We start from the raw sequence: 15,662 nt of genomic DNA on the forward strand, positions 1-15,662 counted from the left end.
CAGACTTTGGTTTCCTCATCTATACAAGGTGGATAATAACAGGATTGAATGAGCTTTTATATGCAAGATGCTTAGAATGTTGTAAGCTTCAGGTAAGTATATTTTTATTATCCTGTCTGCCCAAGCTATACTGTATTCAATAAACCTGTCAGTATCCAACATTTCAGAACCCACTTTCTTGGTCAATACGTGTCATTGCCATATAATTTGTAGATAATAATAAACCATCACATTAATCTTGCTTTTTAAGTGTTTTTAAAACTTTACAGGGTAAATTTTATAAGGTGTACCATCATTATTTAATATATACTTTTTTTTTCTTTTTGGGTCACACCCAGCAATGCACAGGGATTACTCCTGGCTCTGCACTCAGGAATTACTCCTGGAGGTGCTCAGGGGACCATATGGGATGCTGAGAATTGAATCCAAGTCGGCCACGTGCAAGGCAAATGCCCTACCTGCTGTGCTATCGCTCCAGCCCCCTATAATTCTCTTTTTATTTTGTTAAATTTTGCCACTGTTGTTATGGGGACCACACCAGGAAGTGCTTGGGTTTGTGCTCTACCAATTAAGCCACGTCCCTGGTCAAAGGCATGTCATTCTTTCTAAGCAAAATATTTATAATCTTTTTCTTGGGTGGTTACATCACTGAACTACATCAGTCTGTATTCAGAGCATACTTCTGGCTCTGTGCTGAGTGGTGCTAGGGGTTGAACATGGTCAGACTTTATGCAAAACACATGTTTTAACACTCCGTACATCTCTCTAGCCCCAATGAATCTGTTGTATTATATTCATGCTCACGAAGCTAATTCCTTTGATGCTGCATAATTCAGCACCTTTTTAATAATCTTGCCTTTGGAAAAGTGTTGAGAGATCTCACATTTATATGTTTTCACATGGTGATGAATCTTTTAAGGCATATCTGATTATATAAATGCTACCAAAATGTTTGATAGTCAAGGCTTCCAAGTCCAAGACCCAACTTTCAAGTTTCTTGCTCAACTCAATTATTTATCTTCAAGAAGGCAAACAAACATGATCTACCTGAACAAATGTGCATTTAAGTGTTCCTTTTATTTTTCTTTATCCAACTCCAGAAACTAGATATGATCCTAGGCCTCCTCCTCTTATCCTCTTATACCAACTTATCACCAGTCTCAAGTTTATTATACCTCCTAAACATTACTCTGATTTACCGATTTTTCTTCATATCTAGTACATCACCCTAGTCCAAGCTGCAGTCCTTTCTTGCTTAGGTTCTGGAAGAACCACATGTCTCAACTGGGGGCCATGTGAACCCTCCTCCCCAATCCAGGATATTCCAAATGGCAGCAGGTGAAAAATGCATAAATGAGGAGCCATGGCATGAAACTTGGTGTTCAACCTGTAGGGGTGGAGGCACAGGAAGGAAAGAAGGCTGGAAGGGGACCATGATTGAAGGGGGGTTGAGAAACATTGTAGTGGAAGCATCTTAACCAGCCTATGCATAGATATTCTGACTTTCTGCAGTCTTCTCTGCACTGATCCAAACCCAATCATATTATATTTACCATGCCCGTTTTAAATCACTTAATGCAGTGATATCTGATAGTCTCAAGTTCCTATGCAATATGATATCGATGCTTCTCCTATAAATACTGGAGTCGTAGGGGATCTAGGAGATGACTCTGGATAGAGCATCTGCCTTGCAAACATGTAACTGTGAATTTGGTCCCTGGTCTTGCCTGCATGTGTTGAGCATGATCCTGGCAGCTCTGCTGTTTATGCCTGGCAGCTAACAAGCTGTTTCAGGCTTCACAAGGATACAGCCCAGGACAAGCATGATAACTGAAAGATGTGCAAGAACCACAACCAGGAGTATGACCCCTGTGAAGCACCATGGTCAAGTATGTGAGCAATACAACCTGATGTGCCACTTCAGAACTAAGCCTACGCGGGACTCTTGTTGTCACAAAAATACCAACAGAGGGAGAATAGAGGAGATAAAATTTGCTTAATTTGAAATTTAAAGTTTAAAAACAATAAGGCCAGGGAAGAGAGGCGAGAGGGCTAGAATCCTGGGTTGGATTCTTGTCACTACATGGTCACCCATGCTCTGCGGAGAATGATTCCAGAGCACTGATTGGTGTGGCCCAGAAACAAAATAATTGGGGTCTAGGGTCCAGGGACATGGCTCAGAGATATGTCTTGCCTGCCTTCCCTCACATCACCCCACATTACCAAGTGCAGTCCCTGGCACCACCATTGTGATCCCTGGCACCACAATAAGTATGCAACCCTGTCATCATACAATATAGGGAAGGGAAAGAATGAAAGAATCGGGATATATTCCCCGTGCTTTGATTGGTTTTTGTTTTGTTTGGGGACCACACTTGGCTGTAGTCAAGGCTCTCACCTAGTTCTGTGCTCAAATATCAATCCTGGCAGTTCTCAGGGGATCGTGTGGAATGTCAGGAATCAAACCTGGATCAGCTGCATACAAGACAAGTGTCTTACTTGCTTTATTGTCTCTCTAGCCTTCTCTGCTTTGAATCTGGAAACCCTGTGACTTGGGTTAATGTGGCATGACTGATTTGTGAGTTCTAGATTCTTGTCCTTCAGAGGCCTTGTAGCTTCTGTCTTTGTCCTTTTGGAAAGCTGCCCTGGGACCACCATGTAAGGAAATTTACTAGCCTACGGCCTGCACTTAAGAACCAAACATAGGGGCTGGAGCAATAGCACAGTAGGTGGGGCGTTTGCCTTGCACGCGGCTGATCCGAATTCGATTCCCAGCATCCCATATGGTCCCCCAAGCACTGACAGGAGTAATTTCTGAGTGCATGAGCCAGGAATAACTCCTGTGCATTGCCGGGTGTGATCCAAAGAGGAAAAAAAAGAGAGCCAAACATACCAGTGATGCCATCCTAGATTGTCCTGCTTTGTTAATTTGTCCTGCTTTGTTAATTTACATGCATGAGAACAGGTTGAAACAGGAAACCCCCACCCAGTTTACAGAATCGTGGGGAAAATATTTGTTTCGGGAGTTGGGGGGAGGCAGGGAGATAGGACAGCGAATAGGTGTTTGCTTTTCATGCTACTGACTGGGGTTTGATCCCTAGCATCCCATGTGATCCCCCAAGCATCACCAGGAATAACCCTGATTGCAGAAGCAGGAGTGACCCCTGAGCAATGCGAGGTTTGGCTCAAAAACAACAACAAAATTGTTTTAGGGCTGGAGATGTAGCCGAGGAGGTAAGGCACCTGCCTTGCATGTGGCTAACCTGTGCTCCATCCCTGGAACCCCATAATGGTCTCTCAGTCCCACCAGGACTGATCCCTGTGCCAAGAGTAAGCCCTGATGGTAGGAGCAAAGCTAGATAAGTGAGCACAGCTGAATGTGACCCAAAACCATAAAAAGAAAAATTTGTTTCAAGTCACTAGATTTAGGTGGTGATAGAATAGAAAATCAATAAACTAGAGTGTTTCCTACTGTCCTTAGGAGAAAGATACTCTTTTAAAATGCCCTAGACATTCCTGTGTGTTCTGAAACCACCCATGTCTCACCTTTCTGCTTCAATTAGGTACTCCGAGGCTTTTCATTTGCACCTTACTTTCTGGTACAAGGATTTTGAGTGTGCCGTTCCCCTAGCTCCTTTTGCTTTCCTAGGTACACCTGCTCGATCGTCACTTCAGTGCAACCTCGCCATGTCAAATACCTGATGTGACTTTGCTAACACTACATATTTTCTTCTGAATTTGGGATGGGTTTTTTTGGCTTTTTGGGTCACACTCAGCAATGCACAGGAGTTGCTCCTGGCTCTGCACTCAGCAATTACTCCTGGCGGTGCTTGATGGACCATATGGGATGTGGGGAATCGAACCCGGTTGGCCGCATGCAAGGTAAATGCCCTACCCGCTGTGCTATTGCTCCAGCCCTGAATTTGCGGTGCTTTGTCTCTTCCATACGTAAGGTCCAGAAGCCTGTTTGCCTTTGTGTTTTTGTGCAATAACCATATTAGTAATCAATATATAAGTAATCTGAGCTATATCCCTGACTGATCATTACTTTAAATTTTTTTGTTGGGAAGGGGTTTGGGTCACATGTAGTAAGTGTTCGGGGGCTACTCCATATGGCTGTGGAGTGAAGGCTCACTTATGGGGACCTGCCTGCCTTTTTAGCTTCTCACCCTGCAGAAGGTCATTATTACCAGACTGGTCATCTCCTCCAGCTCCTGTTCCATGACTGAAGAATGCTGACTCCCTGGTCACGATGGATTCCAACTTCCAGAGGGTTTGCTGAGTTGGGCTGCAATGCCTATGTGTAAATCTGGGAATGGCTGGGGTCAGAGGGGACACAGCAGCACGACTGTGTGGACAGTCGTGTGGACAGGCCCGGATGCCCCACGGCTGTTGTGGGACAGGCTGGATCTTCTGGACTTGTCTTATTTTTTTGCTTTTGGGTCACACCCAGCGATGCACAGGGGTTACTTCTGGCTCATGCACTCAGGAATTAGCCCTGGTGGTGCTCGGGGGACCATATGGGATGCTGGGAATCGAACTTGGGCCGGCCGAGCAAGGCAAACACCCTACCTGCTGTGCTATGGCTCTAGCCCCACCTGGACTTGTCTTAACCCTGAGCTGACCTTCACCCTTGAGGTCCATTATTCCTTTCAACCGACTTTTCAAAATCATATATAAGTTTCCATCAGTCTTAGAAAAAAAAAGAAAGGATAGAATATAGTCCTCCCATATGCAAAGCATACAATCAGCCCACTTCCTAAAATTAATGAACAAAGATGAATAAATGAGATGTGACAATAAGCAATATTTTTTTGTTTTGTTTTGTTTTTGTGCGTTTGTGGTTTTTGAGCCAGGGGTGCTCAGGGCTTACTCCTGATTCTGTACTCAAGGGGTCACTCCTGGTGAGGCAGGGGGACCCTCTGGGGTGCCAGGGATGGAGCAGAGGTCAGCTGTGTGCAAGGCAAGTGCCCTACCCAGCCCCCAAACGGTTTATTACAGAAGGTTTCTAAGCTGCCTCTGAAAGTAACTCTAAGAGGATTTTTTTGTAGTGTTTTGAGTAATGGGGCAGCACCATTAAAATAAGTGCATTATTTTTCGTTATTTTTGGCACTTATTTTGAAGAGTCCTATTTTGAATTTATAAGTTCTTTATGTTTGTTACAGAATAACTAATCATAATTTAGTCATACATTTTACCTCTTTGTTTCCTCCACAGTCTTCCAAAATGAGTGGGAGATGATAGGAGTGGATGTAAGTACTCATTAGTTTATCCGGTTGGTTGCTAATCCAGTAAATGGCATACTGCTGACTATTCTCTTTTGGAAAACAGTTTTACTCTGTTCTCTGTTTTAGGACCAAGGAAGGATGAGAATAGAGAGAAGGAAAATGGTGAGGTTGTATTTTAAGAAAAGCAGAGCTCATCCTTCTCTGTCTTGTGATCTTTAAAGGTTGTAACTTTCCACCCACTTCCTGTCCTTGGAAAATTAATACTTTGGGGAAGAATAAAGTGCAGTATCTGACATAACTGTTTAATTTTCCACTCTAACACCCTGACATCACATCTTTCATTTGTTTTAAAATAATTCCTTTCGGGGCTGGAGAGCTAGTACAGTGGGTAGGGTGCTTGCCTTGAACGCAGCCAACCCGGCTGATTCCTGGCATCCTATCCCCAGAGCACCTCCAGGAGCAATTCCTGAGTGTATAGCCAGGAGTAATACCCTGAGAATCACCAGCTATGTTCCCCCCACCCAAAAAAATCCCCCAAATAAATAAATAGAATAAATCCTTTCTCTATCATCTCAGTCCATTTTCACTTATCTGTCCTCCCTGGAAGCATCAACCTAGAAAAGTCCCTCCCCCTCAGTCACAAGAAAACCATCCAGATAGTTCCTTATATGTGTGTGGGCATCAGGTAACAAGGAAGTAATAAGTTTAAAGACAGTATAACCAATATAACTTTAAAAGCAATGCAAGGACAAGTGTTAGAGGGAGTAGCAACAAACTATAAAGCCACATCTCTGGGTTTCAGGAATATGGCTACTGATGGAGAGAAGAAAACTGGGGCTTGAGATGTTTGGGTGTGGGTTACTGAAATGAGTGTGGGAGAGAAAGCTGGTCCACAAGCCAGACTGAGATACTTAGATCCTAACCTCCCAACGCCTTCAGTCGGACACAGGTGAGTGAGGATCAAGCTGAGATTTTATTTACAGTTCCATCTGAAGTCTTACAGAGCAGGGGCAATCATTATTGCTTTAAGATTATTGCCAGGAGGAAGAATGCAGGCCTCTACTGCCAGGGAGGAAATTTGCTGAAGGCTCAAAAATCTACCCCTCAAACATTTCCACCTTAGCCCCATCCATGTGTGCTATGACCATGCCACTATTTGTGCGAAGCACTGCCAACTTTGCTTTCCAAGGATTACCCTGACTGCCAACAGACTCCCCTCCACCTTCCTCAAGGCTGTGGCAGAACTCTTGGCAGAACAGAATATTAACACTAGATGGAGTTTCAACCGCCCTCAACCTCCTGGCTGGGAGGCAGGGTCCTGGTTTCCGAAAAAGAATCATTCACTTCCTGCCAGGACCAGCCTGGCTTCCTTTGTACGGAAAAACTTCAAAGCCCCATTTCTTTTGTCCCATAAGACATCATAACTCTCTTATTAGCTTATGATCCCTTGATATTTCAAGGCTCTACTTTGGAGGTTCCCAGCATGTTTCTTGAAATTTTTTCTCTGGGCCTTGGCGGTTGAGGAAAGGAAGAAGGGAGCGAGACCAGGTGGCAGATAAGTGCGGCCCAGTAGCTCATGCCCGGAATAGCAAGAAGGCCTAGGAAAACGCCGCCGGGGCGAAGGACTACTTTTTCTTTCCAGCCCCACTGCGAGAGGATATGGCTTTGTTCATGCGCGTCGCTACTCGAAGCCGGGACTCGTTGGCAGGCGGGGCCGTCCCGAGCTCCGGCGCTGCTGGAGGATCCGGAGCGGGCAGGAGGTGGCCGTGGGAAAGCGGGTCTCGGTTCTTCAGGGGTGCCGCCGCGACGGGTCTGGGTCCCTGCGCCCCCACGGACTATTTTTTGGAATGCGGTTTGTTCCCCAGAAGCCCGTCGATCTCCATCACCGTCTGCGGGGTCAGCTGGCTCAGCACCTGGGAAGGGGGTGGTGGAGAGCGCAGCACGCGCGGGGCTTGAGGCTCCAGGACAAAGGAGCAGCCCCGCGAGACCAAGTGGCAGAGTCACCGCTGTGGACCTCTCGGGCAGAGTAAGGGCCCTGGAGTGGGTCATCCTATCAGGCCCATTCTGAGTGGGCACTGGGGACTTGTCTCCTGGGGAGTGGCCAAGAGATGTGCTCTCTCTTCCCAGCTCACCTGCAGGGCGCCCAGGTGTTCTATCAGCTGCTCTGCACTGGACACCCCCAGCAAGACTGAGCTGACTCCCTCGCTGCGGAGACACCAGGCTGGGACCAGGATAGGAGAGAAAGCGGACCCATGGGGGCAAGTTAGCAGGCTTTCAGGAGCGTCTCTGAGAAAGAGGGGCCTCCTGGGGACCATCTAGTGTGAGGCTTGGGAGCAGTCTTACCAATAGCAAGTTGGGCCACAGTGCAGCCTAACTGGTGAGCCATGGGGAGAAGGTCCATAACTTTGGCTTGTTGCTTCTTTCCATCCTCACTCTGCACCTTTTCTTTGAGCCACTGGTAACCCTGGAGGCCAGAGAGAATGAGCAAAATCCCCTTACCCCACCCCATACCGCGGTAGCCCAAGCAGCCCAGTCCAGCTCTCTGGGGCTTCCAGATCTCTCACCTTGATGGTGGCCCTGCAGGTATCTGGGACTCGTCCATCATATTTGCTAGTGATCAGGCCACAGGCCACTGGAGACCAGGTGACTGAACCAACACCTAAGAAGAAAAGCATTGTACATGAGGGAAAGGATCTGGGTGATGGAGAGGCTGAAAGGAAGATGGGCAAGTGGAGGCTGCGAACCAATCTTGTGGTAGAGCTCTGGCAGATGCATCTCCACCTTTTCTCTCTGAAACAGATGGTGGTCAGCTTGTTCACACACGGGAGGAATCAGATTGAACTGCCTGGCCATGGAATATGCCTCCTGTGTTGGTGTGGGGAAGAGATGGGGTCAGAACACTCCTTTCAGTTTCTTCCTCACCCCTCCCCCAGTAACGCAGGCCTTGGAATGACCATGTAAAAAATGGGAACCAATGGTAGGACAGGGGAAAGTAGGGTGGCACACTCACCATGATTTCTGCAGCTCCCCATCGGGATGTCCCCCAGTATAGGGCCAGGCCCTGGTTGATGACATAGGTCATGGCTCGCACAATCTCTAGGCACATGGGAGAAGGAGAGCCTCACTGTCAGACCCTTCGAATGCAGTGCTCCAGATCTGCCTGTCCCATCAGAGCCCAGGCATCTTACAGGGCCAGAGGAACTAGTATTTGTGTCCCCCCCCCCCCCCGTCAAAGTCCTAGGGTTTGAATCTCCACTGTGCAGCTTGGGACACCTCTGAGTGAACACTGGCTTCCTCCTTGAAGTGTAAGGAAAGTGCTGAGTTCTGAATGACTGTTGGGGTTGGGGTACTGTGTTTTACCCTCCATGGGACTGTTGGGGTCTAAACGATTGGCGAAGACAATGTCCACATATCCTAGTTGGAGGCGTTCTAGAGATCCTCGCAAGCCTAGGATACGGTTGGGGAGAAGAAAGAAAGCACCTCAGCTTCAGTTTTCTAAAAAATTAAGATCAGCTTCCCACCCCCACTTGCCATGCTCCCCAAATCCCAGATCTCCTATTCAAAGCCTCTAACTCAGAGCTTCAGAGGATGTTCTCAACGCCTCTGGCTTTCACGCCCAGCCACTTCAGCTTCCCAGTCTCAGCTCTCACCCTCAATGATGTGTTTACGGCTCAAGCCTCGTTCAGTTTCTGCCCTATAGAAAAAGGCAAATTAAAAAATGAGAAGTGATAAAGATAGGTGATCAAGGCTGGCCCAGTACCATGAGGACCAAACAAGTCCTCAGAGGTAGGATGCAAAGCTGAAATGACAGATGTGGGGACAGCGGTCCTCATCCCTACCCCATGTACCATAGCATGGAAATTACTTACTGTCCTCCCCAAAAAATCTTGGTGGTGATAACATAGCTTGATCTCCTGGAAAAAAGAGTAATGGCAGAGCCAATATAAAGGATTTTTGGAAGGCTGTCTCCAGCAACCCCCCTAAACAGTCTTACCTCCAACCTTTGCTTTTGAGGATGTTGCCTAGGGTTCTTTCAGCCCTGGAAGAAAGACAACATAGAAGCATTGACACCCCCAAGGTAGTTTAGTTCCTCCTTTTATTCCCCACTTTTAATTTCCTGTTAATTAATTTCCTGTCATGTAGAGTATAAACCATCACCTGCACCCATCCCAGAGCAAAGGGTATAGTTGTGTAATTTTCATGAAAAATTCAACATACCAATTATGCATCAACTATGTACCAAGTTCTTTTCTGGGTGCTGAAGGGATAGAACGAGATGAGGGGAGTGGAAATAGGAACACTTCCTTGTCTGGTTCTGACTATTTGTATTGACTCTGCAACATTGAAGTTTTGGGAAACTTCAAAGTCCTCCTAGCCTCCCAAATTTAGCTTAGATTGTGCCTGATTTTATGGAAAATGTTCTCTGATAACATAGTCTATAGTCAGTCTTAGTCATATTCCTCAGCTCTTGTTTGCTACGCAATTCTTGGTTTAGCCAATAGACTGAGCTTTTCAAGAGCATGTTTATGACACCTCACAAGTAATGCCTAATCTGTATTAGGCTCTGTGTAGTTATAAACACAGGGACGATATGGCATGCGGATAAGCAGGATATGTTCCAAGGAAGGAGGATTTTCCAGCCAAGCAGAAAATATGGCCACAAACCCCATAATTAATGAACCATGTGTCAGAAGGCAGTATAAAGAGCTTTGGGAGCAATGAGAATTTGTGACCTCTGGACAGAAGAGCTGATGTTTGGGTCAAGTGTTAAAGATGAGTGGAAGAGCGAAAGGCAGGGGAAATTCACTTCAGATTTTAACTAATTCCACTGTGAAACCATGGGTGTGGTGTCATGCAGTATATTTGAAAAATCAGCTCCTTCATCCTCACATAGTTGCATATAAATGACATCTAGGATACATCTGTTTGTTTTATTCTAATTTGACTGCACAATGTACCTTTCAGGAGTGAGACGGATATTGAAACTACAAGTCCCATAATGCTTGGAATTTGTGGACTGGCTAATAGGTTAGAAAGTTTTCCCAGAATTTACAGGATTGTTGGACTGGAAAGGTAGTAGAGTGGATAGGGTGCATGCCTTGCCCATGCAGCCAACCGAGGTTCGACCCCCAGCATCCCATAAGGTCCCCTGAGCACTACCAGGGTAATATCTGAGTGCAGGTCAGGAGTTAACCCCTGAGCAATGTCAGGTGTGGTCCCAAAACCAAATATATGTATATATATGATATATATATATCCCCAAACAAAACAGAATTTACAGGATTATCTAGAGGGAAAGAAGAAGCCCTGATATTCTCTCCGCTTTCCAAATATAATAGCTCTTTCACTCCGTGCTTACTGTCCTGCTGCATACACTTCGGCCGTGTCAAACAGGTTTACACCATGCTCGTAAGCTACTGTCAGCACATCCTCTGCTATCTAGGGAAGTGAAAGAAAAAATTGAAAATCAACCACTGGCCCCTCAATTGCCAACCTCACTGCAGGCTAGCCCATTATACCTCAGCCCTGGTTTCCATTTTTCCTCCCCTTTCGACATTCTACTCAGGTTCACCATGGGTTATCTAAAATTTCTATCCATTCCTTCCCTTTTCTAGCTCCCTCAGACCCCTTCATTCTGCCCACGGTTCCCATCACTTATACCTCATCCGAGATCTGAGAACCAAACGTGACCCAGGTACCTGGAAAAGAGAAGCCAGGTGCATGAGAGCTATGGGAGGCAGACCATGAAAGAACACCCAACCTCTTAATTCTTTTTCCTTCTAACTCACCTAGGCCAAGACAGGATACCCGAAGACCAGACTTTCCTAGGTTCCTGCAGAACACAGAAGTAGAAGAAAGGGAGGGACATAGATTATCAACCCCCAATTCGTCTCCTTCAAGCTGAGATGCCTCGGAGTGTTTTCATCCAAAGAAATGATCTAGTTGGGTCTACAGAATTGGGTAGCACCATGCTCTTAGAATAAAGTGTACAAACAAAAGATTTTTTCTGGAGCCACTGTTCAATGCCTCTCTTCCTTCCTATCACACTGAAATGTGCTGCCTGATTTATGTTACGCCTGGCTGGGATCTTGTTTGTATTTCAGTCATTTCTGTAGTGTGCGAAGCCAAGGGCTTGAAGGATTATGACTGTCTGTGTGATTATAACAAAATTTGAAAATCAAGACTCTCAGAGTGCTATGCTAGAGGGCAGACACCAGAGCAGGAAGATAAACTAAGTCAAATTCATGCACTCAGACAGGCAAAATTCCTTGGGTAGGCTCAGCAGATGGGTCTCCAATAAAGACAGGCAGAAAACCTGGGAAGGTTCATGACAGAAAAGGCCAGTCCTTCCTCTACCCACTCTACTCCCTCAGCTCTTCTTGGGTTATAAAATCTGAACCAGATAGTTCCCTTCTTCCAAGGCACCTGTCGAGGCAGTCAGTTGGCCAAGCTTCGCAAGAGGGGATTGGATTCTTCAGGGGACAACGTCAGGTTAGATGAGTGATCTCTGCTCAATTCCAGGTAGAATTCCCCCCCACACACACACACACACTCCCTCATCCCCCACCCCACTCCCACACTGTGAGTTATGAAAACCCAGATGTTCTCTGCAATTTGGTCCATTTTCTCCATCTAGCCCGGTTCTTCAGCACTGAGCTAAGAAATGTGGTCCAACTTCCCACCCCACTAAGAAATACGGCAGGAGACCTGGCCAGTGGGGCAGGTGGTGACACTATCTGGGTCAGGCACTCTGAGCAGGACCTAAGAGATTTCCTTCGCAGGACACTGACCCAAGGGCACTCCACCTGAAGGGGTGGGGAAGGGTAGGGGCAGGGGTGGAGCCGAGCCAAACATCCCAGGCCTTCCAGGGTATTAAGGAGGGGAGAGAGCTCAGGAATATCCCGGGGGGGGGGGGGGTCTGGCTGAATATATTAAGCCCCCATAACCTGGTTCTATCCCGGCTGCAGCGACCACAGAGAGGGACCAGCTCCGGGGGAATCGTGAAGGGAAGAGGTGAAATGAACCCAAACCTTTTTTTCTTAGCGAAGTTTAAGGGGGTTCTAGCGTCATCCCAGGAAGCCTCGGGTCAGGAAAGCGGAGTAGACGGGGCAGGCTGTCCGGCCACCCCCATACCTGTATTTCATGCCAGTGCCTCGGCCGGTGCTCTCTCGGAGGGCCCCAGCAGGCGCCGGGGGCCGGGGGACCTGAGCGGTCCGGACCTTGGGGCCGGACCCTCCTCCTCCTGGAGGATTTCCGTGCCCCCCGCCGGCCGGCCCCCCATTGCCGCCCCCAGGGCCCGGCCGGGCTCCACACAGTCGGTCCTCACTGCTCCGGCTGCGAAGGTTCTGCTCGGTGCACGCGATGGACACCTGCATGCCGGTGGGCCAGGGTGGGGAAGGGGCGCTGAGGGTGCGGGTGCGTGCGGGAGAAGGAGGGAATGGGGGAGTCCGAGGACAGACTCCGGGGCCGCGGGGGCGCGGGCCCAGCGCGCGGTAAGACTGGGGAGGCTGCGGCGGGAGCCGACTGGCAGGATGGGCCGCGGGGGCGGACTGCGGGAGGTCGCGGGGTTGGAGGCGGGAGGGAGACGCGGGCGGGGGTGCGCGGCGAGTGAAGACAGTCGGATAGCCAGACACAGGTGCTGGGAGGCGGGAGAAATGGGGCAAAGGGAAGGTCGAGGGCGATCCTCGGAGGGTCGGGACTCCGGACCGAGGGGGCGGAGGAGAGATGCCACTAGAGCCGAACCGCAGCGAGACCGCTAGGCAGCCAGCCAGTCGCCCCGGCGGCGGCGGCCCGGCTCATCTACATACAGGCGCCGCCCCCTCATCTGCATAAAACCCGCCTCCCCGCCAACCTGCCACTCAAGTGCAGAAGCCCTGCAGCAGAAAACTCCCCAGTCTTCCTTCGGGTGGGTCCGCCGGGTGAGTGACCCCGGAGGGTGCTTCTCCTGTTTTCTGGGGCCCACTGTAGCTAGGTCTTCATCTAGCCTTCTGGGTCCCGATCGGGGCGATTTTATCCTGCAGGGGGCGTTGGTAAAATCTGAAAACGTGTTTTACTATCATGACCTGGAAGAAAGGATGGGGTGATGCGTTGTGCTACAGCGTCCAGAAAGGGCTGGATGGAGAGGTCCCACATCCCGAGCAAGGAATTATGCACCCCTTAATGTCGCTCTGAGAAATCCATGTATCTTTGTAATTCAAGGAATGTGGCTACCCTGGTTCCCACTTAGGGTGGGGCTGGACCCTACCCACCAGAGTGAAAAGCTGCTCAGGATACAGAGGGTGAAAAAAAAGTTTATTATTTTGTACATCTTGCACTCAGGGAGGAGATAAAACTGGAGAAAGGGCTTGGTCCTCCTGTCATCAGGAAGGTTACAGGCTGCTTTCTGTTGAAGGCCGACGGCTTCCAGGGGCTTTGGGATACAAGGGCTGGCAGTGGAGTCCCTTGGGTGGCATATGTTAGGAAAAGCCTCTTGAGGGATGAGGGAGGCTGCTTCCCTCAGCCAGGCCGGGCAGAGAAGAAGGGTAGCGAGCGGATGTAGGAATCCAGCCGGGAGCGGAAGAGCTCACTTTGCACAGTTTGGCCCAGTGGGCAGAGAGGATTCTTCACCACCAGCTCCACATACAGCTGTGGAGAAGGAAGGTGTTAGAGCCTAGCTTTGAACACATTTTGGGGGGAGGGGGGCTGCACCTGGGTCTGCTTAGTGATCATTCCCGGCAGGGCTTGGGATATGAGATATATGGGGTATATGGGACGCCAGGGATCAAACCCAGGGTGGAAGCATAAAAGGCAAGTACCCTAACCTCTGTTCTATCTCTCTTGGGTCTGCACTGGTCACTTTTTGTATTCACTTTCAAACCTAGTATAAATTCACAAAGGGTGAATGCACAAAGCCCAAAGGCTGAATGAATGGCAAACTCTTCCTGAGAAGCTGATGTTTAGGGACCAAAAGCGTGCCTGGGCAAATGCTAGCTTCAATGTTGTAGGATTAGGGAAGAGAGGTGAAGAAGCTGGGGCTCTAAGGAGCCATGCAGTTAAAGATATTTGGGGGAGGGGCCCTGGAGGCTGGTACTGACCGCACTGTAGATATGGTGCAGTACATCTCGGATAGGTCCCACGCCCAAGTCAGTATTCATGACAACCTTGATCCCAGTAGGTGTTTCGTAGTAATGGAGTTTGTAACGGCTAGTTTGGAAAGCCAGGAAGCCATCCTTCCTGTAGAGATGAGGAGGATGTTAATGTAATGGGAGCAGAATCTCTCCCAAAGAGATACTTCTAATCCTTTCTCTAAATATATTTGTACCTGCTGGTTGAGAATGATACCAACTTCTCAATTTGGTCCCCACCCCCAACCTCTTTAGCTTTAGAACTCCCATCACCAACCAGTTCTTGCTAGCTCAGCATGTTGCTCGGGGTCAGTCTCTGGAGACCAACGACCCTTCCACTCAAGAAAGCTTCCCCCACCCCAGGTCCCCAAGGTTTTAGCCCTCTTTCCCTCACGCCACACCCCAAAATCCGCGTACATGTCTAGCGGGGACATCTTGCTGACAAAGGAGCGTATAGAGAAGAGCATTCCGTACATCAGCTTGTACTCCTGGGGGGGAGAGGGCCATTGTTAGCGCTCAGATGTTTAAGAAGGGCAAAATGGGAAGGAATCGGGGTTTGGGGAGAAGGGGCAAGACGGCACTATAAGCGTTTGGAGACGAAGGTCGCCCGGGTTGCGCGGGGCCCTCTTGTCACCTCCTCTTTGGGGATCCCCGCTTGCTTCTTGCGATGCCACTCGCTGTAATGCAGGCACACTCCATTCCGATCAAACAGGTACAGGTTGTGGACAGTCATCTGCAGGGCACTATGTGTGAGCCTCGCTCCGGGACGGCTCACACTTGGGCTCCAGTTGTCTACGCCAGGTCCCTCCAAACAGGCGGGACCCCTTCCTCCACGGGACTCACCGGAACTGCTCCTTGCACCCTTCACTAGATAACTTCCGCTTTCCGCGAAGCGCAGACCCGCGGGTCCTCCCACTGCAGCAGCAAGGCAATAATCCCGCCCCAATACCCATTTTAGCCAATCCGTGGCTGCAGGAGCCGCGCATGCGCGTCCGGGCTTTCAGGGCCTAAAAGTGGATCACTTTCATGGCTGTCTCCAGGCTGTGACGTCATTAAAACGAGCGAGGCGGGGCTGCGGCTGTGGGCGGGAGGCGGCCAACGGTTTTGAGTGTCTGCGAGATCCCGGGACCCTGGTGGTCTTTGGTCTTTCCGGACCCGCGGTACCGGAGCTGCAGCAGAGTAGTCGAAAGTGGGTGGTCGGGGAGAGGATGTCAGGCAGGGCTTGAAAGCGGCGTCTTTTAGGGACGCCTGTGGGCGTCGACTCATTTTTTGCTCGGTTTCTCTGGGGGTCTTGAGGGAAGGATTCTGCGAACCCTTGCTATGGTTTTCT

At 49.0% G+C, this 15,662-nt stretch overlaps 2 protein-coding genes across 2 annotated transcripts; both read right to left on the reverse strand.

Moving 5' to 3' along the window:
• Positions 1-6,182: 6,182 nt before the first annotated feature.
• KCNAB3 (potassium voltage-gated channel subfamily A regulatory beta subunit 3) lies at positions 6,183-12,986 on the reverse strand. The gene is made up of 14 exons (XM_056114884.1): positions 12,363-12,986; positions 11,018-11,061; positions 10,890-10,927; positions 10,588-10,667; positions 9,223-9,267; positions 9,098-9,142; positions 8,879-8,922; positions 8,589-8,675; positions 8,239-8,324; positions 7,973-8,093; positions 7,793-7,887; positions 7,572-7,692; positions 7,361-7,449; positions 6,183-7,141 (listed from the first exon to the last, which is right to left on the reverse strand). Exons 1-14 carry the CDS (start codon positions 12,602-12,604, stop codon positions 7,064-7,066), a joined length of 1,215 nt encoding a protein of 404 aa, XP_055970859.1. The 5' UTR covers positions 12,605-12,986; the 3' UTR covers positions 6,183-7,063.
• A 515-nt stretch (positions 12,987-13,501) lies between these two features.
• TRAPPC1 (trafficking protein particle complex subunit 1) lies at positions 13,502-15,266 on the reverse strand. The gene is made up of 5 exons (XM_056114906.1): positions 15,176-15,266; positions 14,967-15,065; positions 14,750-14,820; positions 14,303-14,441; positions 13,502-13,853 (listed from the first exon to the last, which is right to left on the reverse strand). Exons 2-5 carry the CDS (start codon positions 15,063-15,065, stop codon positions 13,725-13,727), a joined length of 438 nt encoding a protein of 145 aa, XP_055970881.1. The 5' UTR covers positions 15,176-15,266; the 3' UTR covers positions 13,502-13,724.
• Between the last annotated feature and the right edge of the window lie 396 nt (positions 15,267-15,662).

The sequence above is a fragment of the Sorex fumeus genome, unplaced genomic scaffold, assembly GCF_029834395.1.
Source record: "Sorex fumeus unplaced genomic scaffold, SorFum_2.1 ptg000028l, whole genome shotgun sequence".
Lineage (NCBI taxonomy): Eukaryota > Metazoa > Chordata > Mammalia > Eulipotyphla > Soricidae > Sorex > Sorex fumeus.

What these genes read in the sequence shown, in the direction of transcription:
- TRAPPC1 (XM_056114906.1), bottom strand. Translation starts at nt 15,065, where the DNA reads ATGACTGTCCACAACCTGTACCTGTTTGATCGGAATGGAGTGTGCCTG. An exon ending in AAGATGTCCCCGCTAGACAT is followed by an intron (nt 14,442 to 14,749) that starts GTACGCGGATTT and finishes TCATCTCTACAG; the next exon opens with GAAGGATGGCTTCCTGGCTT. An exon ending in TGCACCATATCTACAGTGCG is followed by an intron (nt 13,854 to 14,302) that starts GTCAGTACCAGC and finishes CCTTCTCCACAG; the next exon opens with CTGTATGTGGAGCTGGTGGT.
- KCNAB3 (XM_056114884.1), bottom strand. Translation starts at nt 12,604, where the DNA reads ATGCAGGTGTCCATCGCGTGCACCGAGCAGAACCTTCGCAGCCGGAGC. An exon ending in CTCAAAAGCAAAGGTTGGAG is followed by an intron (nt 9,143 to 9,222) that starts GTAAGACTGTTT and finishes TCTTTTTTCCAG; the next exon opens with GAGATCAAGCTATGTTATCA. An exon ending in TGTGGCCCAACTTGCTATTG is followed by an intron (nt 7,450 to 7,571) that starts GTAAGACTGCTC and finishes TCCTGGTCCCAG; the next exon opens with CCTGGTGTCTCCGCAGCGAG.